Source organism: Megascapheus bottae, chromosome 2 (genome assembly GCF_031878675.1).
Source record: "Megascapheus bottae isolate mThoBot1 chromosome 2, mThoBot2.hap1, whole genome shotgun sequence".
NCBI classification, from domain to species: Eukaryota; Metazoa; Chordata; class Mammalia; order Rodentia; family Geomyidae; genus Megascapheus; species Megascapheus bottae.
This window is the reverse complement of record NC_143510.1, coordinates 91,948,758-91,973,151: the sequence shown is the minus strand read 5'-3', so window position 1 is coordinate 91,973,151 and position 24,394 is coordinate 91,948,758. Positions and strand designations below refer to the sequence as shown.

General features: G+C 48.1%; 1 protein-coding gene across 1 annotated transcript in view; it reads right to left on the bottom strand.

The window, feature by feature from the left end:
- Positions 1-18,055, bottom strand: part of Zc3h7b (zinc finger CCCH-type containing 7B) — a 40,860-nt gene extending 22,805 nt beyond the window's left edge. The window contains exons 1-2 of the mRNA XM_090328800.1: positions 17,759-18,055; positions 80-138 (exon numbers count right to left, since the gene is read on the bottom strand). Coding sequence (XP_090184926.1) covers positions 80-132 — 53 coding nt within the window. The 5' untranslated portion in view covers positions 133-138; positions 17,759-18,055. The remainder of the gene's footprint in view (positions 1-79; positions 139-17,758) is intronic.
- Positions 18,056-24,394: the final 6,339 nt, after the last annotated feature.

The window sequence follows — 24,394 nt, the reverse complement described above, 5'->3', positions numbered from 1 at the left end:
AGAGCAGCAGTGGTTTGGTCAGCAGGAAAGGAGGAAACCGGAGAGCCTGGCTGTCAGAGGTCCCGCCCGACCCACTTACTGAATGAACTGCAGCCCCTTCTCGATGTCCGCCTTCCGTTTCTGCCTCTCCATCAGTCTCTGGGAAGAGAGCACAGTCCATTAGGCAGACAGCAGAGCCTGGGGGCTGTGGCATCAGCTCACCACGAGGCCGGCCGTACATGGGGTTCTCGCCATGCACTCGTTCCACTCCCCTCGGGGGGAAGGATTTTGGGATTTGGGGGTAATGACAATCTGAGCACTCTGGTCTGTGTGGTGGGTGAAGGCTGCCTTCTCTCCCCCCAATACTTCCCAGAACCATGCCCCATTCCACATCTAATTCATTAGTCTGTGCTGCTACCTGGGAGAAAGGACACACAAAATACAATGTGATGGTGAGCGATTGCACAGAGGCCCTTGCTCTGGACATGTTGCTACGTCCCAGTCTCCTGTTGACTCAACAGTGCCATGAGGTGGAAGTCTTTTCATTCCCATGGAGGCAGAGGGCTGCTGGAGCTCAGGAAGCCCCAGATATGAGGTTGTGTTTGAACTCAAGACCCACTTCTCACACCTACCCACAGCCCCTCCATGAAACTGCTGGCCCCTGGCAAGGACTGTGCAGAATTGCCAGGATGCAGAGCTCAGCCCAGGAAAGGCCCTGGGACCCAGAGCCCATGGCTTCCTTCCTCCTCTACCGCACACCAGAGCCGTCCTTTCTCACCAGGGCCCAGGCTGGGCAGGTCTGGGAAAGCCCACAGACAATGTAACACATTGCCATCCCAGAGAGATTTCTATCCACAGGGAGACCACGCTGACATGTGCGAGGGGCTGACACATGCCCACTACGTGTCTGCTTGTTCTCAGGGGGCCACAGGAGAAGATTCTGGGTTCAGACAAGACCTAGGTGTGATCTCGGATTCATACTTTCTTCCCCCCCCGTAGTCCTGGGGCTTGAACTTAGGGCCTGAGCACTGTCTTTGGGCTTTCTCAAGGCTAGAACTCTACCACTTGAACCACAGCACCACTTCTGGCTTTTTTTTGTGTGTGTGAAGGAGGGTCATGGGGCTTGAACTGGCCTGGGCGTTGTCCCTGAGCTCTTTAGCCCAAGGCTACCACCCTAACCTTGAACCAAGTCCCACTTCCCATTTTCCAGAGGTTAAATGGAGATAAGAGTCTCAGGTGTTCTTGTGTCTGAGCTGGCTTTGAACTTTGATCCTCAGATCTCAGCTTCCTGAGTAGCTAGGATTACAGGTGTGAAACATCGCACCTGGCACTTCTGGCTTTTTTTTTCTATGTATGTGGTACCAAAGAATTGAATCTGGGTCTTCGTGCATGCTAGGCAAGCACTCTACCACTAAGCCAAACTCCCGGCCCCTTGGGTTCATACTTTATATGTCATGTTGAGCCTTAGCATCCCAGGGGAAATGAGGCTAATGGCATTTCCTGACACTTGGCTGCCATGAAGGCTGAGGTGACAGGGGCACAGTAGTGCCCCATGCAGATTCATAAATCAACCAATGTGGGACAATGTGTGCACCATCACTGCTTCTCCCTCTTGCAAGACACTATGGGTGGTTCCTGCCAGCGCCACACTCAGAATGTTCCAGACACAGCCCCACAGTTTATCCCCCTCTGACGTCATCCACAGACCACTGTGGGATCCTGAGTAGGTTACTTTGTCTCTCTGAGCTACTATTTTCTGTTTCGTACCTTGGGATGGGGCAAGGAGACCAGCAGCACCCACTGACAGAATTAGCACCCGAGACATTCATTTCGAGACTTGCAGCCCAGCAAGCACCAAACCAACAGTAGCTACCAGTAGATGAGAAGTCTGTGCTGGACGTTCAGCTGTACACTGGTTATTTGCGGAATGCATGCGGATGGGAAAGCTGAGGCCACTGTCCCCCTGCCAGGCTGTGTGGCCTAGTCATGAGACACTTAGATATCTCAAAGGCTGCATCTCAAACCAAACTTCTACAGTGAACATGGACTAAGTGAGGCATAAAGTGCAAGGACCTGGACTTTGAAAGGTGATTAGGTGTTGGTTTGTTGGTGTCAGGGAAGGGAGACCATCCAATATCAATAGTTGCCTCTCAGGGTCCTTATGATTGGGCCCGAGCCAGGCTAGGTGGCTCACACCTGTAATTCTAGCTACTTGGGAGGCTGAAATCTGAGGATCAAGGTTCAAAGCCAGCCTGAGCACAAAAGGACCTGAGACTCTTATCTCCACTTAACCTCTAGAAAATGGAAGTGGGGCTTGACTCAGGTGGTATGGTGGTAGCCTTGAGCTGAAGAGCTCAGGGAAAGCACCCAGGCCAAGTTCAAGCCCCATGACCCACAAGAAAAAAAAAGAAAAAGAAAAGAAAATGATGGGGTCCATAATTAAGAGATGAAACTGTGGCTCAGAGATCGCAAGGTAAGCAGCTAGGGAGTGAGTTTCATTCCGGAACTGACCTCAGGTCAACACACAGGATGCTCTCCCTCCTCAAAGTGTAGCATGGACTCTCAGCAACTTTTCTGTGGCCACCTACCCTGCCCAGGGGCAGATGTCTCTGGGAGCACAAGGCGGGGTTCCCACTGTAAAATTATGCTTCTTAGTAGTGGCACTGTGGTTTAAGTGGTAGAGTGCTAGACTTGAGCAAAAGAAACTCAGGAATAGCACCCAGGCCCTGACATCAAGCCCCAGGAAAGACAAAATAATAATAATTAATTAAATTGAATTAAATATATATTTTTTCAATAATCTTTTTTTCTTTTTTCTTTTTTTATTATCGGGGTAATGTATAAAGGGGTTATAGTTACATTCGTCAGGTAAATATTATCTTTTTTATTAAAGAATTTATTAACATTGATTTTTATATCATATTTCAAATGACATGTTTAGCAAACCAGTATTCAAGAAGGAAATCTCTATGTACTGGCACTTAGATTTTAGAACATAATTAAAATTAGGCTGAGGGTTTGTATGTCATAGATACATATTAATCTATGTAATAAAACATTATCTTTGGCCTGGGAGTTTGGCCTAGTGGTTAAAGTGCTTGCCTAGCATGCATGAAGACCCGGGTTTGATTCCTCGGTACCACATACATAGAAAAAAGCCGGAAGTGGTGCTGAGGCTCAAGTGGTAGAGCTCTAGCCTTGAGAAAGTCCAAGGACAGTGCTCAGGCCCTGAGCTCAAGCCCAGGACTGGCAAAAAAAAAAAAAAACCAAACAACTACTTATCTTATCATTAATCAACTAATCAACTGATCCAATTCAGTTATCATGGTATTAAAAATATCAAACTTTTAACCTTTTAGCTAATTTTCTTATCTACATTTTCAAAGAATAGCAACATTGTTTTTTATGTGCTTCTTAATGAAAAAGAAAAATGGGGAAAATGTCCTCTCCTAGTCTCTGAATTCTGGAATTTTCTAATGATTATTTTTAACCAAGTACGAAAGCCCAAAAGTAAATGAAATGTGGTTTACTGTTAAAAAAAAAAAATTATGCTTCTTGCCAGGTGCAGTGGCTCACACCTATAATCCCAGCTATTCAGGAGGCTGAGATCTGAGGATCGAGGTTTAAAGCCAGCCGGGTTCTAAAGACCATGAGAGTCTTATCTCCAATTACCCACTAGAAAACCAGAAGTGGCCCCATGGCTATAGAGGTGAAGAGCTCAGGGCCAGCGTCCAGGGCCAGAGTTCAAGCTCCATGACAGACAAAAAAAAGCTTCTTTTTACTTGTCACCCCAGGGTCAATTATATAACCACTGGTTACTCATTCTGCTAAGTGTAAAGACCAGAGGCCAAAGCCAGCAAATAGATCCTCTCACATAGCCACCGGGCTGGTAGAAGCTGGCAGGGGCTGTTCTTTGTTTTTGGTTAGTTTGTTTTTATTTTTATGGTGTCAGTACTAGGACTTGAACTCATGGCGTGAGTTGCTATCCTGAAGTTTTTTTCATTTAAGGCTAGTGCTCTACCACGGAAGTAAGAGTCTCATAGACATCCTTGCCAGGACCAGATTCAAACTTTTTCCACATTCAGATCTCAGCCTCCTGAAAGCTAGACTTACAGGCACTTGCCACAAGTGCCCAGCTCGAAATGAACGTATTTTGCATGTGATAAGGATGGGAATTTTAGGGGGCCCAGAATGTTATTTACTCAACGCTTGCTGTCCTCCTCCAATGCCTGTGCTGACACTTGGAAAGAATGAAGATTCTAAGGATAACTGTCCTCAGAGCTGCCAGCAAATCTGTTCTTCCCCGATCTCTCCTCTTATGCAGACACCAACAAAAAGCCTTGTGAGGACACAGGGCTTTTACTGTGGGATCTATAGGTACGCCAGGGAGACACGCCTCCCAGACAGAGTCTGCCAGAACCTTGACCTAGGGCCTCCAATCTCCAAAAGTGTGAGAAAACAAATGACTGTGGATTAAGCGACCAATCCAGGGCACTGTGTTACTGCAGTTGTAGCAGATTGGGCATGTGGTTAAAGGTCAGGTGTCCTTGGCTGAGCTCCTTAAGGGTACGGCCTGGGAAGACTTGGAAAGAGGGCATCTGGTGTTGAAGCAGAGGGCACAGGGCCAAACAAGGAACAAATCCATTTCCTTTGAAAGAAAAATGTCAGCCAGGCACCGGTGGCTCAAGACTGTAATCCTAGCTCCTCAGGAGGCCAAGATCACAGTTCAAAGCTAGCCCAGGTAGGAAGTCCTCAAGTCTCTAATCTCCAAGTGACTGCACAAAAGCTCAGAGACAGAACCCAGGCCCTGAATTCAAGCCCCATGACTGGCATCAAAAAGCAAATAAATAAATAAAAAGCCAAGGGAGGGTGTGAGGCCCTGAGTTCAAGCTTCGCTACTGAGCACATGGGTACACGTGTACACACACACACACACACACACACACACACACACACACACCACTTGGCCTCCTATTTATCTGATTTTTCTCTGGGGACTGGGATCTGCCAATACGCAACAGAAACAAAACAACTTTTCCCTTCTTTTCCTCAGCAAGGTTTGGATTTTCTACAGAGTATTATTCTTATAATCAGAAAACAAAAGAAGATGCCTAAAGTATTAGTCTCATAATCTGAAAACAAAATGAGACACTGAAGAGCAGAGATGGAGCAATCATTAGTCAGAATGCATGAGTTCAGAGCCGGTGTCCTGGATCTGCGTAGGTGCATACAGGCTGCCCAAAAGAGAAGGCAAAGCAGACAGGTGTCAGGGCTCATGCCTGCAATCCTAGCTACTCAGGAGGCTGAGATGGGAGGCTCATGAGTCCAGGCCAGCCCACGCAAGAGAGTTCACGAGACTCTCATCTCAAGTAAAAAAATTATCTTCCTAAAAAGCCAGAAGTGGGGCCGGGAGTTTGGCCTAGTGGTAGAGTGCTTGCCTAGCATGCACGAAGACCCGGGTTCAATTCCTTGGTACCATATAGTTAGAAAAAGCCAGAAGTGGTGAAGTGGTGCTGAGGCTCAAGTGGTAGAGCTCTAGCCTTGAGAAAAATCCAAGGACAGTACTCGGGCCCTGAGCTTAAGCCCAGGACTGGCAAAAAAAAAAAAAAAAAGCCAGAAGTGGAGCTGTGACTCAAGTGGTAGAGCAACGAGCCTTATGCAAAAAAGCCCAGGGACGGCACCAGACCCTGAGTTCAAGCCCCAGGGATCGATACTCCACCATTGGTGGGAGTATAAACTTGTTCAGCCACTCTGGAAAGCAGTAAAAGACTAAACATAGAGCTCCCCTATGATCCAGCAATCCCACTTCTTGGCATTTACCCAATGACCAGAAACAAAGACATACTAAAGCCACTAACACAACGATATTCATTGCAGCATTGTTTACTATAGCTAAGATATAGAACCAACCCAGATGCCCCTCTGTAGATGAATGGATCATGAAGATGTGGCACTTATACACAATGGAATTCCATGCTGCCATCAGAAAGAATGATCTCATAAGGAATGATTCGTAAGGAAATGGAAAGACTTGGAAAAAATCATATTAAGTGAAGTAAGCCAGACCCAAAGGAACACAGGTTCAATGGTTTCCCTCATTTGTAATAATTAGTACACATCCAGGACCCTCCTAGCAGAAGATTATAATAGCTCAAAACCTATGTATATAAGGTCATATAGGATGAAAATAAATGAAATAAACTCTAGAATATGGAAACAAGAGGTTTTTCTTGTATGATTGTTGTTAATGTACTATGTTATTTCTCTTCTTGTTTTTTGCCCTTATGGTTAAGCTCATGTTGTTATTATATCTAAATTTGTTATCTGCTATATTGTATATATGTTTATTTGTTTATTTGAAAAAGGGAAGGAAAGAGGGGAAAAAAAGATGATTAGGAGGGGGTAAGAGGAGGGAAACAGGGACAAAAACATGAGAAGGGGTTTCAATGTTCGAGAAATAATGCACCTACTACCTGACAAATGTAACTGAAACCCCTCTATACATTATCCTGACAATAAAAAACAAACAAAAAACAAAAACAAACAAACAAAAAAAAACAGGTGAGGTGGCTCATGCCTGTAATCCTAGCTACTCAGGAGGCTGATCTCTGATGATCGTGGTTCAAAGCCAGCCCAGGCACAAAAGTCCTTGAGACTCTTCTCTCCAATTAACCACTAAAAAACCGGAAGTGGGGCTGTGGCTCAAGGGGTAGGGCCATAGCCTTGAGCTGAAGAGCTCAGGGACAGCGCCCAGGCCCAGAGTCCATGCCCCACAACTGACAGAAAAAGAAAAGGAAAACAAAACAAAACAAAAAAGCATTTACAAAACAAAGAGAATTTTCCATTTTCCATGACACCATGACCAGGAGGACAAAGTCCACATTCCTCAGCCAGCACCCCCAGCGCAGAAGGACATGCCTGGATGCCCAGCCTCCCTGGTGATCTGGCCTGGGAAAGTCATGTTCCAGCATGATGGGCCACCCAGCCCCCTGCTGCATGGAACACCTCCTCATGCAGTGCTTCTCTGAAGCTCTCCAAGGTGTCCCCTCAGCCCAGAAGCCTTCCTTCCAGAACCCTCAAGCCAGAACTCCATGCTCCCGTGGCGATTATGCTTGTTTTGGCACATTGCAATTATATGCTCATGTCTTTACCCATAAACCAAACCACAATCTCCTATGGTGGAAAGAGCTGCATCTAAGTTCACATTTGAATACTCTAACCAAGAACTCATTTCGGGGGTGGCGGGGGGGGGGGGTGGCGTCTGGGAATACGGCCTGGTGGTAGAGTGCTTGCCTAGCATGCGTGAAGACCTGGGTCTGATTCCTCAGTACCAGATACACAGAAAAAGCCAGAAGTGGCACCGTGGCTCAAGTATTGGAGTGCTAGCCTTGAGCAAAAGAATCTCAAGGACAGGGCCCAAGCCCTGAGTTTAAGCACAAGGACTGGGGAAAAAAAAAAGAACTCATTCTGTAGCCAAGTGTCAGTGGGTCAAGGCTATAATCCTAGCTGCTCAGGGAGGCTGAGGATCTAAGGACTGCAGTTCAAAGCCAGCCAGGGCAGGAAAGTCCAGGACATTCTTATCTCCAACTAACTACCAGAAAACCAGAAACTGTGGCTCGGAGTAGTAGAGTGCTAGCTTTAAGCAAAAGAGCTTCAGGACAGCAATCAGGCCCTGAGTTTGAGCCCACCAAACAACAAAAAAAAACAATGCCTGAATCCTAGCTACTTAGGAGACTGAAATCTGAGGATCAAAGTTCAAGCCAGCCTGAAAAGACAAACCTAAGAAACTCTGGGTTTTTTTTTTTGTTTGTTTGTTTGCCAGTCCTGGGGCTTGAACTCAGGGCCTGAGCACTAAAAGCTAGCGCTCTAACACTTGAGCCTCAGCGCCACTTCTGGCTTAATCGAACCCAGGTCTTCATGCATGCTAGGCAAGCACTCTACCACTGCCAAACTCCTGGTCCCACCCAAGAAACTCTTATTTCCAATTAACCACCAAAAAAAAAAAAAAAGGAAGGAAGGAAGAAGGGCGGGGTGTGGTGGCTCACACCTGTATCCTAGCTACTCAGGAGGCTGAGATCTGAGGATCAGGGTTCAAAAGACCCAGGTTCGATTCCTCAGTACCACATACATAGAAAAAAGCTGGAAGTGGTGCTGAGGCTCAAGTGGTAGAGGTCTAGCCTTGAGAAAATCCAAGGACAGTGCTCAGGCCCTGAGCTCAAGCCCAGGACTGGCAAAAAACAAATAAACAAAACAAAAACCATCCTGGGCATTAAAGACCATGAGACTCTTATCTCCAGTTAATGGCTAGAAAACTGGAAGTGATGCTGTGGCTTAAGGGATAGGGTGGTAGCCTTTAGCTGAAGAGCTCATGGACATAGCCCAGGCCCAGAGTTCAAGCCCTACAACTGACAAAAAAGAAGAAGAAGACAAGGAGGAGGAGGAAGAGGAGGAGGAGGAGGAGGAGGAAGAGGAGGAGGAGGAGGAGGAAGAAGAGGAGGAGGAGGAAGAAGAGGAGGAGGAGGAGGAAGAGAAGGAGGAGGAAGAGGAGAAAGCAGCAGCACATAGAGATGGTAGAGTACTAACCTTGAGGGGGAAAACTAAGGTTCCTAAGCTCCAGAATCAGCATAAAACAACATCAACCAAAAAACCCCAATGATATTACCATATTGCAGATGAGGAACAAGGACAGGGATTTGTCCCCTGGAGTCCACACACATTCTGTCACCTCCCAATCAACAGCACCCATTTTCTTCCTCCAATCTCCCAGCCCTATGCATTTGCTAGCACTATCCCTGGTTGAATTCCAGAGCAGCCGGGCCTCCGGAATGCAGGCGCTCTGCACACCATGTGATGTTTCCCGAGGTCCCTTGTCTCCCAGAATGCCTGGCACTGCTCCACGCTCACCGGGCCAGGCTTCCTCAGAGACAGCAGAAGAGCTTTCATTTCATTGTCCTCAGCCAGCTAATCAGCATCCTTGGGTCTGCATTTGTCCTTTTCTCCCGGTCCTTACACGGACATCAGTTTGCCCCAGGACCACAGCACTGCTCCACAGAAGTCAGGGAGAGGGCATTTTTTATTTCTGCAGATCATCTGTAAAATGTCCAGACTGGCAGGGATTCTGTGTGTGCCCGCGCTGATATTAGGACTTGAACTCAAAACCTGGGCACTATCTGGTAGCTTTTTCACTTAAGGCTAGCCCTCTATCACTTAAGTCACAGCCCCACTTCCAACTTTTATTTATTTTATTTATTTATTTATTTATTTATTTATTTATTTATTTTGCCAGTCCTGGGCTTGGGCTCAGGGCCTGAGCACTGTCCTTGGACTTTCTCAAGGCTAGAGCTCTACCACTTGAGCCTCAGCACCACTTCCGGCTTTTTTCTATGTATGTGGTACTGAGGAATCGAACCCGGGTCTTCGTGCATGCTAGGCAAGCACTCTACAACTAGGCCAAACTCCTAGCCCCCCACTTCCAACTTTTAGTGATTGACCGGAGATAAGAATTTCAGGGACTCTTGCCCGGGCTAGTTTTGAATAGCCATCCTCAGTTCTCAGCCACCAAAGCAGCTAGGATTATAGGTATAAGCCACTGTCCGGAAAGCAGGCAGGGATTCTGGACAGAGAGAAATCAAGGGCTGTCCACGTAAATGGAAAACACTCCAGTAACTCCCATCTAATAGAGGTCCATCCAATCATGAATGTGGCAATGTCCTCAAGCTATGTGTGACCATTTCCAGTGGAATTCTTTCCTATCACATCTGTTACTGCAGATAACAAACTGTTCTTGTTTGTGGCAACTGCAAAATTAGTCCACAGTAGATACACTGGTAAATCTTGTTTAGTGAGATGAAAAAGAAGTCCATCCAAGTTGGGCGTGGTGGTGCTGAGTTAGGCAAAGGTAGATGGAGTTTGAAAGTTAGCAAGACGATATCTCAAAAACCACACACAGGGGCCAGGAGTTTGGCCTACTGGTTAAAGTGCTTGCCTAGCATGCATGAAGACCTGGGTTCGATTCCTCGGTACCACATACATAGAAAAAAGCCAGAAGTGATGCTGAGGCTCAAGTGGTAGAGTTCTAGCCTTGAGAAAGTCCAAGGACAGTGCTCAGGTCCTGAGCTCAAGCCCAGGACTGGCAAAAAAAAAAAAAACCGCACACAGGGGCAGGGAGTATGGCTTCAGGGTAAAGTGCTTGCCTAGCACGCAGGAAGCTCTGGGTTCCATTCCTCACCACCACGTTCACAGAAAAAGCTGAAAGTGGAGCATGGCTCAAGTGGTAGAGCGCTAGCCTTGAGAAAGCTCAAGGGTAGTGCCTAAGCCCTGAGTTCAAGCCCCAGGATTGGCAAAAAAAAATATATATATATATATTTATATATATCTCCTGTGATGTGGGAGGGAAGAGAAAGCGAGAAGGTGGCACAAAGACAATGTTCCTAAGGTAGGAACAAGCTGAGCGTGTTCAAGGAAAACACAGGCCAGTGACTATGGCACGGAACCATGGTTTGGCAAGGAAGAGACAAGCGCAAAAGGTAGACTGAGGCAGACCAGAGAGCCACAAGTCATGCCCAAGGATCCAGGAAGCAGTGGCAGGTTTGCAGCACGAGTGACAGGATGCCATCTCAATGTCCTGAAGATTCTTTGCAAAAGATGGATGACAAGAACAGATGCCAGAACATTAGCTAGAAGTGGTGGTCCACACAGTGACCCAGGCCTGGATCAGTCTAGACAGCAGAGAAGATTCAGGAACATTCTGAAGGTTATTAAATGCTCCCGACCCCCACAATCATCTCCTCACACTGGGGGAGCATTCCTTCATGGGCGCCTCACAGCAGAACTGGGGTAGATGAGGCTGGATCACAGAAAAGGAGAAGACGCTAAGAATGGCAAGCTGATGCATCCAGGTCCAGAAGGGTCACCAAGCTCAGCTGCCCCAGTTGGCCTCACAGCTCACAGGCCACTGTGCCCTGTGAATGGTTGCTGGCTGACCCCAGTGCATCAGAAGTGTCAGAAGACACGGCTATTGCCTTCAGAGAATTGGATGCGCTGCTCCCCTCAGAGTCAAGGTGTGGTCAGGATAAAATGGCCAGATACTATTTGACAGCCTTGGTTTCCTTTTGCAACCAAGGATGCCTCTTACTTGGAAGCATTGCCATGGCAATTAATGAGACAGTGGGAATGAGCTTAATACCAATGTGAGCGATAATTAATCTCCAGATAGATAAGAAGCATACTGGTTTTGGGGTGCAGTTCAGTTGTATGGCTCTTGGCTAGCACATGTGAGGCTCTAGGGTCCAACCAAGCACCACAAAAGAGAAAAGAAATAATCAGTGTGTACGGCTCATACCTGTGTAATCCTGGCTACTCAGGAGGCTGAAATCTGAGGATCATGGTTCAAAGCCAGCCAAGGAAGAAAAGTCCAAGTTTAGTGGTAGAGCCTACTAGCATGCAAGAAGCCCTGATTCCTCAGTATCACATAACAGAAAAAGCAGGAAGCGGTGCTGTGGCTTAAGTGGTAGAGTGCTAGCCTTGAGCAAAAGAAGCTCATGAATAGTGCTCAGGCCCTGAGTTCAAGCTCCAGGAAGGGGAAAAAAAAAAAGGGCCAAAAGAGGATATGAGGCTCTGCGTTCAAGTCCCAGTTACCAGTAGGAGAAGAAAGGTAAGAGAAGGATTTGGAGACATGGCTCAGTTGGTAGAATGCTGGACAATGAATGAAGCATCCCATCCAGAATTCAAATCCCAGTTGGGAAGGAGACAGGAAAAGTGTGGAGATGGAAGTAACTTCATGCTTTCACCTGCATGTCAGTTACAACCTCAGACTCCAGAGTCCCACAGGCCTGGCTCTACCTGACTTCCTGCCCACAGCGCTGGGATTTTGTGAATTCTTTTTTTTTTTTTTTTTTTGCCAGTCCTGGGCTTGAGCTCAGGGCCTGAGCACTGTCCTTGGACTCAGCACCACTTCCAGCTTTTTTCTATGTATGTGGTACCGAGGAATCGAACCCAGGTCTTCATGCATGATAGGCAAGCACTTTAACCACTAGGCCAAACTCCCGGCCGATTTTGTGAATTCTTGAACTCGCTCAGCCTCAGTCTCCTCATCCGCAAGATGGGACTGGTCAGCACGGCTGCTGTCTCAAAAAGTTGTGAGGCAAGATCAAAAATGGAAGGCACAGGAGAGCAATGCCAGGACCTGAGCTGCCACGCAGTGACAGCAAATAGATGACATGCAGTGACAGCAAATATGTCGTGCCTCCCCTCTGGAACTGCCAATGAACCAAAGTCACTAGATGGCTGTGGAGAAGATGGCTTCTCAAGGCACAAATGCTGCATTTCCTCCCTGAGGGCTGCAGCCTGTGAGGAGGGCACTAACACAGCACCTGCAGAAGCCATGGCCAAGCTTTGCAAAGAAACAGACTCACCCTGGGAAATGAACAAGGAGGGAAGGACTTCCAGGGCTGGTACTGGCGGAGAAGGGAAAATGAGCCTCTTTGCTGTGGACCATTAAATTCTGGAAAGCAGTTGGCTTCTGAGCAGGCTTGGGGAGCTGACAAAGTAGTCACTTCCTGGGCTGCTGAGCCTCCAGCTGCGCCCCCTATCCCCAGAGGACACCCTACTTCTGCTGCTGCAGATCTGCAGGGCACTACCCACCAACCTCCCCTCCCCCTTCTCTGTCCCACAGGGGAGGCAGACAGCCTGGGCTTGCTTAGCTGCTCTGCTACTTATGCTCTGTCACTTAAGCTCTCTGTGCCACAGTCCCTTTAGCAGTACAATGCGGGTAACTAGGGCCTATATGCAGGGTGGCGGTTAGGATTAAATAAACTAACCAAGGATACTGGACCTAGCCAGTATGGGATTCCTAGGTGGTAGTGACTACATTAGTAAAAAGTTAAAAGCTCTCTCCTTTGATCTTCTGAGTTTGTTTGTTGTACTGACCCCAGGAAAGGGTTACCTTTAAACATGATCAAATCTCAGAGCACATTTCCAAAATACAGAACTGAGGCTCAGGGCCCACACAGGAACAATGGCTTGAATCCTAATCCAAAGCTGCCCCTATAAAATTGTAACTGTTCCTTCTTCATACAGCCCTACCATCTCCCATTTGTCTCTGCTGGGAATACTTTCTCTGCCCTTTCTCATTCATTCTTTCTCCCTCTCTTCCTTCCTTCTCTGTGCACATGTGTGTGCACCCATGAGCGCATAAGAAAAAGAGGTGGGGGGGGACTCGGGGTCTGGGCACTCTCCCTTAGCTCATTTTACTCAAGGCTGGAATTCCACCACTTGAGTTACACTTCTACTTCCAGCTTTTTGGTGCTTCATTAGCAATAAGAATCTCATGGATGGGCTGCAAGTTAGGCCTAGTGGTAGAGTGCTTGCCTAGCATGCATGAAGACCCAGGTTCAATTCCTCGGTACCACATACATAGAAAAAAAGCTGGAGGGCCCGGGAGTTTGGCCTAGCGGTTAAAGTGCTTGCCTAGCATGCACAAAGACCCGGGTTCGATTCCTCGGTATCCCACATACACAACCAAGCCGGAAGTGGCAGAGACGAGACTGCAACAAGTGACAGAGAGCGAAAGCAAGCGAGCGGAGCCCAGCCGAGCGAGCAGGGCCGGAGCGTGCGGGAACGAGCGGGGCCAGAGCGAGAAGGGGCCGGAGCGAGCGGGGCCGGAGTGAGCGGCGCCAGAAAGAGAAGGGGGACAAAAAAAAAAAAAAAAAAAAGAAAGAAAAAAAGCTGGAAATAGTGTTGTGACTCAAGTGGTAGAGCTCTAGTCTTGATAAAGTCCAAAGACAGTGCTCAGGCCAAGTTCAAGCCAGGACTGGCAAAAAAAAAAAAAAAAAAAATCTCATGGACCTTCCTGCCTGGACTGGCTTCAAATTATAATCCTCAAATCTCAGACTCCTGAGTAGCCAGGTGACAGGGGTGACAGGTACGAGCCACCAACTTCATTCTATCTTGACACATTCAAGTGGCATTTCTTCTAGGAAGAACTTCCACCCCAGGCAAAATAAGCCTTCCTCTTCCACAATGAGGTGTAATTCAACTTGACAACCCAGTGGCTGACTGTGTCCTCCTGGCTAGAGCCAGAAGGTGAATCGGAGCCAGTTCCTCTCCTTGGGATGCTCAGTCGTTTTTGTTTTGTCTTTTGACTTTTGTTTTGTTTTTTTGCCTGTCCTAGGGACTGAACTCAGGGCCTGAGCACTGTCCTTGGGCTTTCCTTAAGGCTAGTGCTCTACCATTTGAGCCACAGCACCACTTCCGGCTTTTCTATCTATGTAGTGCAGAGGAATCGAACCCAGGTCTTCGGGCATGCTAGGCAAGCACTCTACCACTAGGCTAAACTCCCAGCCTGAGACTTAGTGTTAATCACCCACATTAGCTGAACTTAGATCTCCAGTCAGGTCTGCCTTCTCCACTGGGCCAGCCCTCCAGGGCTCAGGGACACAAAGTAGTTTAACAGAAAGAACTTCGTGGCCTTGGGGAGCCTTCCTTAACCCTGCTCGGCTCGGCCATTCAGACCATTTGTTACATGTTCTTGTCTCTGTGTCTGAGATAAAGTGGCTACAGAGCAAAGCGGAGATGGAACATATTCAAAGCGTTATGAAAGCCCTGATTCAAACCCAGTGCAGTGACCTTGAGATGGCCACAGGAATCCTACGAATTTAATTTCTTCTGTGAAATGGGGAAAAAAAAAAGCTTACCCCTAACAAACTACATTAAGAATTTGAGATCAAACCCAAACATAGTGGCTCACACCTGTAATCCTAGCTACTCAGAAGGCAGAGATCTGAGGATCACGGTTCAAAGCTAGCCTGGCACTAAAGATCATGAGACTCTTATCTCCAATTAACCACCACAAAACCAGAAGTGGCGCTGTGGCTCAAGGAGTCGGTCAGTAGCCTTGAGCTGTAGAGTTCAGGGACAATGCCCAGATCCAGAGTTCAAGTCCCACAACCAATAACAACAACAACAAAAAGTTAAGAGATCATATAAAAGCACATGGGTGGCTAACTTGAGACTGCTATCCCTTCTTTCTACCTTGCCCAAGATTCTCATTCATGTTCTAAGCTTTTCCATGTTATTCTCAGCTCTCTCTCCCTCCCCCACCCCCACCTTTGTCCAGTCCTGGGCTTGAACTCAATGCCTGGGCACTGTCCTTGGACACATTTTGCTTGAACTACAGTGCCACTTTTGGCTTTTTCTGAGTATCTGGTACCAAGGAATCGAACCCAGGGCTTCGTGCATGCTAGGCGAGCACTCTAGGATTAGGCTACAGTCCCAGCCTTTCTCAGCTCTCTTTTATCTTAGCTTGCCTAGCATGCCAAAGACCCGGGTTTGATTCCTTGGTGCCACATACATAGAAAAAAGCCGGAAGTGGTGCTGAGGCTCAAGTGGTAGAGTTCTAGCCTTGAGAAAGTCCAAGGACAGTGCTCAGGCCCTGAGCTCAAGCCCAGGACTGGTAAAAAAAAAAAGTAACTTGCTTGAAAAGTAACTTGCTATGTAGCCCTAGATCCTGGGAAAGGGCAAAGACTTAGAGTCAGAAAACAAAGTGGGAATTCTAGCTCCACTGTGTGAATCTCCAATTCTCTAAGCCTCAAGTTCCTCATCTGAAAAACAAGAATTGAACAAATGTACATGATATAAATGCTAAGGACAGATGAACCAGCCTATGTAGAAGCGCTTTAGCTATAAACTAAAAGTGAGGAGTGTGTGTGTGTGTGTGTGTGTGTGTGTGTGTGTGTGAGAGAGAGAGAGAGAGAGAGAGAGAGAGAGAGAGAGAGAGAGAGAGGTCTCATTATGGTAATCCAAACTAGACTCAAGCACTCAAAATCCTCCCACCTCACCAGTGCTGAGATTACAGACATGCATCACACACACACACACACACACACACACACACGCACGCACATGCACGCACGCGCGTGCGCACATACACACAAGCTATTTAAAGGACTATTATTTTCAGCTTCTCAATCTCAACTCCAGTGATGCTTCACCTTTTCTACTACCTAAAACTCAAGAGAATCAACTCACTCTACAGAACTTCAGCCTCCAAATTACTTCACAAACCAAACCATGAACCGTCCAATCTCAGCACTTGAGAATTCACAGCACAGTCCACAAACCCCACCAGGGCTCAGAGACTCCAAGGCCTCTCTCAGATATCCTCTCTCCCTCCTGGAAACAGGTTCCCCTCCTCCCCCATCCCCACTGTGTGCATCTGTGTGTGTGTGTGTGTGTACTCACACACATGCTAATACTGGGGTGTGAACTCAGGGCCTTGCACTTTCCCTTCGTTCTTTTTGTTCAAGGCTTGCACTCTATCACTTTAGAAGCCCTTCCACTTCCTGCTCTGTTGGAGAAGGAGGGTAGTTAATTGGAACTAAGAATCTTCTCAAGTCTTTGGAGCCCAGGGTGGACTTAAACCCCAATCCTCAGATCTCAGCCTCCTGGGTAGCTAGGATTAGGCCTGAGCCATGCTGGGAGAAGCTTCTAATTCCCAGTTCAGGGTCTCTTCCATTCTCACAACTGCCTCAACCAGGTTTAGGCCTTCACACCATTTCTAGCTTGCAACCAACTTCTATCAGGAAGGAGGTGGAGTGCAGAAGACCACCAGGGAGGAAGGAAATGGTGGTGGGTGCACAGGGCGAGAGTCTTGGTAGTAGAAGGAAAAATTCCGCTAGCGTTTCGTGTCCAACACAGTTGCTAAATGTACTATAATTATCGCATTTGTGTGAAAATTCAAGGATCTGCATTCTGCTATTTTCATCACATTGGATGAACTGCAAGCGGAGAGGAAAAATGGCCAGAAGTTGGGGCTTCAAGTCTTGTCCCTTGGGAGCTCAGTTCCCGGCTGGCAGAGAGCAAGAACATCCCCCAGACTCCCATTTGTGGCCCCATTTCCCCGTCTACCCCATGAAGACACCATGTTGGTCCCACAGCCATCTCCGTGCTCTGGGTTCTGGTTCTGCACCTCCACCCATCCCCGCAGAACTGCTTTTGTCTGGACCCCCACACCAGGCGCCTCAGGAGCACCATGATCAGAGGGAGGAGTGCGGGCTCCTCTGGGGTCCGCTCCACGTCTGCAGGAGCCCCCAGCCTCTCCACGACGACCCCCCCCCCGGGACACCAGAGCCTCGGCTCTGCCCCCGCCCCCTCTCCCCCCCCCCCCCCCGCCTCCCCGGCCAGGCCTCCGAGTCCCCAGACCGACGCCGCGGCCGGAAATGCCCTCCAGTCCGGAGGGCCCGGACCGCGCCCCCCTTTCCCGCCGCCCCCTCCCCCAGGGCCGGGCCATAGGCCCTGCATCCCCGGGCTCGCGTGGCCGCCGCAGCCGACCGGGGGTGCCCATCCTCGGGCGGCCGCCGTCCCGGCCCTCGCCGCAGCCCCTCCAACTCCAGGCGCTGCAGAACCAGGGCGAACACAAAAGAGGTGTGTGGGGGCGCTGCCAGGCCGGGACCCGCGGCGAAGGGGCGGCCCCGAGGGGGCGCCCCCCGGAAGACACCCCGGGACCCCGCGGGGGAGGCCACCGCCGCCCGGCGCAGGTGCCCGGCCGCACAACTTTCAAACTTTGGGGCAGAGAACGGGGGGGGGGAGGGGTGAAGAGAGCGAGCTCCCCCCAGAAGAGCTGGCGAGGAAGGGGGCGATCTTGATCTTTTGGGAAGCCCCCGCCGCCGTCCCGGTGGACCGGCCTGGACCCGGGTGCCCGCGCCGCCTCCCGCCGCCCCCCGGCCCGGCCGCGCCGCCCCGGGACGCGGGGACCCCCCCGCGGGGTTCGGGCTGCACTCACCTCGGCCGGGCTGCGCTCCCCACGGGCCTGCGCCGAGCCCGATAAGTGGTATGCTATGACTAGAGGTATGATTACGTTATTATTATTAGTAATAATAAGAGTAAATGCTATTTAATTACGGGCGGCCGCATCCCGCCCCGGGCGCCGCCGCCCCGGCCGCGCGCTCCATGCGGCTCCGGGCTCCGGAGCGCCTTCCTTTCATGCCAGCCTCGCGGCCGGCCGCGCGCGGCAGCACCGCAGCAGCTCCGTCCCCGCAGCCGGGCCTCGGCGGGTCCTAGAGCGCGCGGCTCCTCGGCCCGGGCCGCGCCCGCCGGCGGTGGGCGGCGCACCTGGGGCGGGGCGGGGCGGGGGAGGGGGCGGGGCGGGGGACGGGGGGAGGGGGCAGCCCCCCCACACACACACTTCCTAGGGGAGCGCGCCAGCTCCGCATGCACCTTTCTTGTCGCTGGAAGTGTGCAGGCTTTGCTTATTGGCATCGCCAGGCCCGTGCTTGTCTGCGCGCCTCCCTCTTTTCCCCACCTGGGCAAAAGCCCTCCTCCTCCCCCCCCAAAAAAAGATATTAAGACGTCCAGATGCCGTCTTGGATGATTTCCTTAAGACCCTGACTGCACTCTGCCCTTTGCACGGGCCTGAGGCTTGGAGAGAAAAACAGGATCTCTTGGTTGGCTAGAGATTTCTGGGCATGAGAGCTTAAGAGGAAAAAGGAAAGAATCTCTCAATGACTCTTGTTCAAGCCCCGGTGAGAAAGTCTAGGAGACTCTTATCCCCAGGTAACCAGGAAAAAGCTAGAAGTGGAACTGTGGTTCAAATGATAGAATGCCAGCCTCCAGGGGTGAGCGCCTACATAAATCTTTGCAACAACTTAAGCAGTGAAAATCCAAAGAAGAAGTGGGAGCGTGGCCCAAGGAGTAAAGCACTACCCTGGAACACAAAATTTAGGGACAGCAAGGAGGAAGGGGTGGGAGAGGGAGCAGATTTTATTAAAGGGGGAGGGGACATTTAGTGAGTATAGAAACCATTTCCTGGACTCCATCCACAATTCCACATACACTACACAACTAGGGGTTTATACCAAAGGACAAAAAGGTTAATGGGTAGAAAATTACTAGAAGGCAAAGGGGGCCAGAGTTTGGCCTAGTGGTAGAGTGCTTGCCTAGCATGCACAAGGCCCTGGGTTCAATTCCTTGGTACCACACACATAGAAAAAGCCTGAAGTGGTGCTGTGGCTCAAGTGGTAGAGCTCTAGCCTTGAGAAAGCCCAAGGGCAATGCTCAGGCCCTGAGTTCAAGCCCCAGGGCTGGCAAAAAGAAAAAAAAATTACTAACAGGCAAAAAAAATAGCAGTAATTTGGGCCGAACTGACCTAATAAGATACTCACTGAAAACAGCCAAAGGTAATGGAACTTTACCTGAAGGGCATGAGGAATCTGATTCAATATTGATTTGAACTCAAGGCCTTGGAGCTATCCTTCAGCATTCTTTTTTTTTTTTTTTCCAGTTCTGGGCTTGGGCTCAGGGCCTGAGCACTGTCCTTGGACTTTCTTAAGGCTAGAGCTCTACCGCTTGAGCTTTAGCTCCACTTCTGCCTTTTTTGTATGTATATGGTACCGAGGAATCGAACCCAGGCCTTTATGCACGCTAGGCAAGCACTCTACCACTAGGCCAAACTCCCGGCCCCTCCTTCAGCATTCTTGTTCAAGACTGGTGCTCTATGATGTAAACCCCAATTCCACTTCTGGCTTTTTGGTAGTAATTGGAGATAACAGTCTCAAGACTTTTCTGCCCCAGTTGGCTTTGAACCTGAATCTTCAGATCTCAACTTCCTGAGATCTAATCCTCCTATCTAGTATTTTAGGTATGAACCACCAGCACTGGGCTTTAGATATTGATGTTGATAAAAGATGGAAGATGGAAGATTTTAGCTAAGCCAACTTAATGATTCTTGCTAAAATGGGACCTTGCAGAGATACACAACATTCTAAAGTGGAGCTCTAGTTACAAATTTGAAGGGACTTTAAGTAGAATTCCATTAAGAAAAGCCTTTTTATTTGTCAGGCATTTTTCCAGAAAGGATTTGAGTCTGCTTGGAGGACCCAGGAGATAAGGAGAGATTAGTCATATAGTTAACCTCAATTGTAAGATCTAAGATATGCCTCAAAGCCCTTCATGATCATGCTGGATTTGAATCCAGAACTTCTGGTTTAAAATAATGTCCACACCACATAACCACTTCCTGCCTAGTTGACTCATGGAGGAATCAAGTTCGGGTGAGAGCTGTCTGAATTTCCCTCTTTCTCTTTATTCTGTGCACGTGTGTGCATCTATACTTAATTTATTGCAGATCTTCTGTGAATCTGGCAGACTGCATCACTTCAAATATTATCTCTTCCACAAACATTTGTGCCAGACACAGTCTAGGAATTTAACAGTGAGATCCATTTTAGACATTTAAATACACGGTGGTAGATGACAGAAGGGACAGAACCTGGAGTTATAGTTACTTATTTAATTCTCACACTAATCCTGGAGCATTGCGTTTAGCACACCCATTTAGCACACAGGCAAAAAAAGTTCAGAAAGTAAGTGACTTGTCTAAGGAGTCAGTTTTGACTCCAGTATCTGTGTATTCTCCATGGCTTTTGACACATTACCTCTCTGCTTTAAGGGTGACTTGGAAGGAAAACAAAATTCACCTGCATTTTTGGTTCTTAAACTCATCTCTCTGTGGTTGTCTCGCTAATCTGAGATTAAGCAAACATAAAGTTAGACTCTGGCTCACACTTGTAATCCTTGCTGAAATCTGAAAATTGGTTCAAAGCCAGCCCAGGCAGAAAAGTCCATGACACACTTATCTCCAAGTAACTAGCAAAAAGCCAGAAGTAGTGGGCTCTGGTGACTCATGCCTATAATCCTAGCTAGCTATTCAGAAAGCTAAGATCTGGCCAGGCACTGATGTAATCTTAGCTACTCAGAAAGCTGAGATCTAAGGATCATAGTTCAAAGCCAGCCCAGGAAGGAAAGCCTATGAAACTCTTCAATTAACTTCCAGAAAACCAGGAGTGGTGCTGTGGCTCAAGTGGTAGAGCACTAGCCTTGAGCTGAAGAGCTCAGGGACAGTGCCCAGGCCCAGAGTTCAAGCCTTACTACTAGGAAAGAAAGAAGAAAGGAAGGAAGGAAAGAAAGAAGGAAGGAAGGAAGGAATCTGAGGATTACAGTTCTAAGCTAGCTCAAGCAGGAAATTCTATTAGGCTCTTATCTCCAGTTAACCGCCAGAGAACTAGAAGTGGTGTTGTGGCTCAAAGTGGCTAAGGGCTGGCTTTGAGCAGAAAAGCCCAAGGTCAGTGCCCAGATGCCCAGATGCCCAATCCTCCCTTCTGTGTCTCTTCCTGCCCTCCCCACCACAAAAGCCAGAACTAACTCCGTGAATCAAGTGGTAGACCTCAAGCCTCAAGCAAAAAAAAAATTAAGGGCAGCATCTGGGCCCTGAGTTCAAGCCTAAACACAGACACACACATACACACACACACACACACTCGAATAAATGTCAGTTTCCACACTCTACTACCATGGTTAAAAATAAAATAGAGGGCCAGGAGTATAGCCTAGAGGTAGAGTGCTTGCCTAGCATGCACGAAGCCCTGGGTTTGATTCCTCAGTACCACATACATAGAAAAAAGCTGGAAGTAGTGCTGTGGCTCAAGTGGTAGAGCTCTAGTCTTGAGAAAGCTCAAGGACAGTGCCCAGGCCCTAGTTTCAAGCCCCAGGACTGGCAAAAAAAAAAAAAAAAAAAAAAAAAAAAAAAAAAAAGAGCTTTCTATTCATAGGCCTGGGCGTAAAGAGAGGTGTGGTTTGAGTAGCTTTCACAGGGTGACAGAGCCACCTCCCCTCTCAGAGGGGAAAGGCAATGATCCTGGCAGAGGCTTCATAGCCAGTCTAGTGAGCTCACACTCTCTTTTGTGAAGCTGCAGGCCAGGGCCTGGTTAAATCTTGGGAATTTCTCTCCACATTCCTCATGTGTTTGGCATACTTTAGCCTTTTGGTTTTGATTCCACTAAATGGCAAGTCTGCAGCCTCAGTAATTTTTTTTTCAGGAAACCAGCATAAATATTATTTATTCCATTTACAATTGGCAATTAAGTTTGCTTTCAGGCACCAGAATGGAATTTAAAGCACTCAATTAAGTAAACCAGACTAATCAAAGACAGCCTGCTTTTCTCACTCAGAAACATTCTTTATAAAAAATTGTGGGGCCAGGAGTTTGGCCTAATGGTAGAATGCTTGCCTAGCATGCATGAAGACCCAGATTTGATTCCTCAGTCCCACATACATAGAAAAAGTCCAAAGTGGTACTATGGCTCAAGTGGTAGGATTCTAGTCTTGAGAAAACTCAAAGACAGTGCTCAGGTCCTGAGCTCAAGCCCAGGACTGGCAAAAAAAAAACCCACAAAACTTGTACAAGGGAGAAAAATCTGGAAACAGGTCCTCGTCCCGGTATTTCCCCTAATGCTCATCCTGTACTCACATACTTACACTTACTAAGTGACTTGCTTTGTGTGCATGTACACTGAAATAGATTTCTGTCTCTCCTCCAAATCAGCAAGTCACAGTCATTTGGGCAGGCATTGAACTCTCAGGAGCTCTATTCTTTTGTGTGTATGTGGGGAGGGGGGGGAGTTCGGCAAAGTCCAGCAGCTAGAAAACAATATAGTCAGGAAACAGGCCAGAGGTGGCAGAAAGAACAGATCCAATACCAACAAGCCAATTCAGCTTGGCTAGAAAGCTGAATCAGGATGCCATGGTGACCAGAGAACAGCCAGGAGACAGGACAGGACCTGAACATGGAGACACATGCCATGGTGTCTCAGGGGCTCTGTTCTTTATCTGTTGAAATAAAGAGGAGCCCTCGGCTGGTTCTGTCCATTTGTCCAAAGTTGACTCCTCTTCTCCAGCGCAGCAGACTGAACCTCTGGTGATTACTGGAAAGCAAGTTGGAGAAAGAGCAGGAGAAAGAGAAAGAGTGGGTGGAGGAGATGACAACCGTCTCTTGTGTCCTGAAAACCCAACGATCCAGCAGCTAGAGGAGGAGGGGGAAATTATCTAAGATGTTCACCTCCCACCTTCCTCTTTTCTTTGGGAGGTCTCAGAGGGCCCAGGGAATCTCAGGATGATCCGATGAGCTGTGCCATGAAGCCGCCCAGGAATGGAAACCTCTCCTGCCTCTTAGTGATGATTCACTTTCAGCAAATATCTGATGACCCTTCCTGGAATTCAGATTAGCGAAAGTGAGGGTGACAGGCTGAGCTCAAACCTGCAATCCTAGCTCAGGAAGCTGTGATCTAAGGAAAATGGTTTAAAAGTCAGCCCACAGAAAAAGTGTCTGACATTTTTGTTGTTGTCAGTGGTAGGGCTTGAACTCGGGGTGTGGGTGCTTCCACAGCCCCACTTCCAGCTTTTGAACCGTGGAGATAAGAAATCGCAAGCAGACTTTTCTGCCTGGGATGGCTTTGGACTGCAATCCTTAGATCTCAGCCTCGTGAGTAGCTAGAATAACAGGTGTGAGCTGACAGTGCCCAGTTTGAATATTATAACTATTTACCAATCCTTCCAGTCTTCATCTGCTGCCCTTCTCCTTGACACTACCTAAGTTTCTTTACTTTTTTTTTATTTTCATTTTTTTATGACAGTACTGGGGCTTGAACTCAGGGTTTGGGGGCAATCCCTTCACTTTAACTGTTCAAGGATGATACTTTACCCCTCTGCCACAGCTCCAGTTCCAATTTTTTGTCAGTTGTTGAGCTTGAACACTAGGCCTGGGCACTGTCCCTGAGCTCTTCAGCTCAAGACTACTGCCCTACCTCTTGAGCCACAGAGCCACTTTGGGGGATTAATTGGAGATAAGAGTCCCACAGACTTTAGTGCCAGGCTGGCTTTGATCCCAGGTCCTCAGATCTTAGCCTCCTGAGTAGCTAGCATTACAGATGTGAGATGTGAGCCACCACACCCGGCTTAGTTCCAATTTTTTTTTTTTTAGTGGCTTATTGTAGATAAGACTATCAGAGCCAGCAAGTGACAAGGCCCTAGCCTTGAGGAAAAAGCCCAAGGACAGTGCTCAGGCCCTGAGTTCAAGCAAGGACTGGCAAAAAAAAAAATAAAGAAAGAAAGAAAGAATATCAGAGCCAGGCCCTAGTGATGCATGCTTGTAGTCCTAGATACTCTGGAGCCTGAGATCTGAGGATAGCAATTCAAAGCCAGCAGAAAAGTTCCCTTGAGATTCTTTTCTCTGATTCCCCACTCCAAAACTAGAAGTAGGGCTATGGCTCAAAGTGGTAGAGCACTAGCCTTGAGTAGAAAAAGCTCAGAGATAGCATCTAGGCCCTGAGTTCAAGCCTTGTGATCTACCAAAAAAATAGAATATTAAATGTACATGTGTAAAAAGGAACCAGGTAACTTGAGAGCATGGGTGGAAGTTTAGTATTGATTAGGGGTAGAATGGTGGAAGGAGTACGTTGATCCAGTTGCATGGTACTGATTAACTGACATGTTGAATTGAAATCTCTCTGTACAAATACTTTGATGGTGATGGTGATGATGATGATGATAAAGAGTAAACATAAAACATGAAGGACCTATGGCAAGC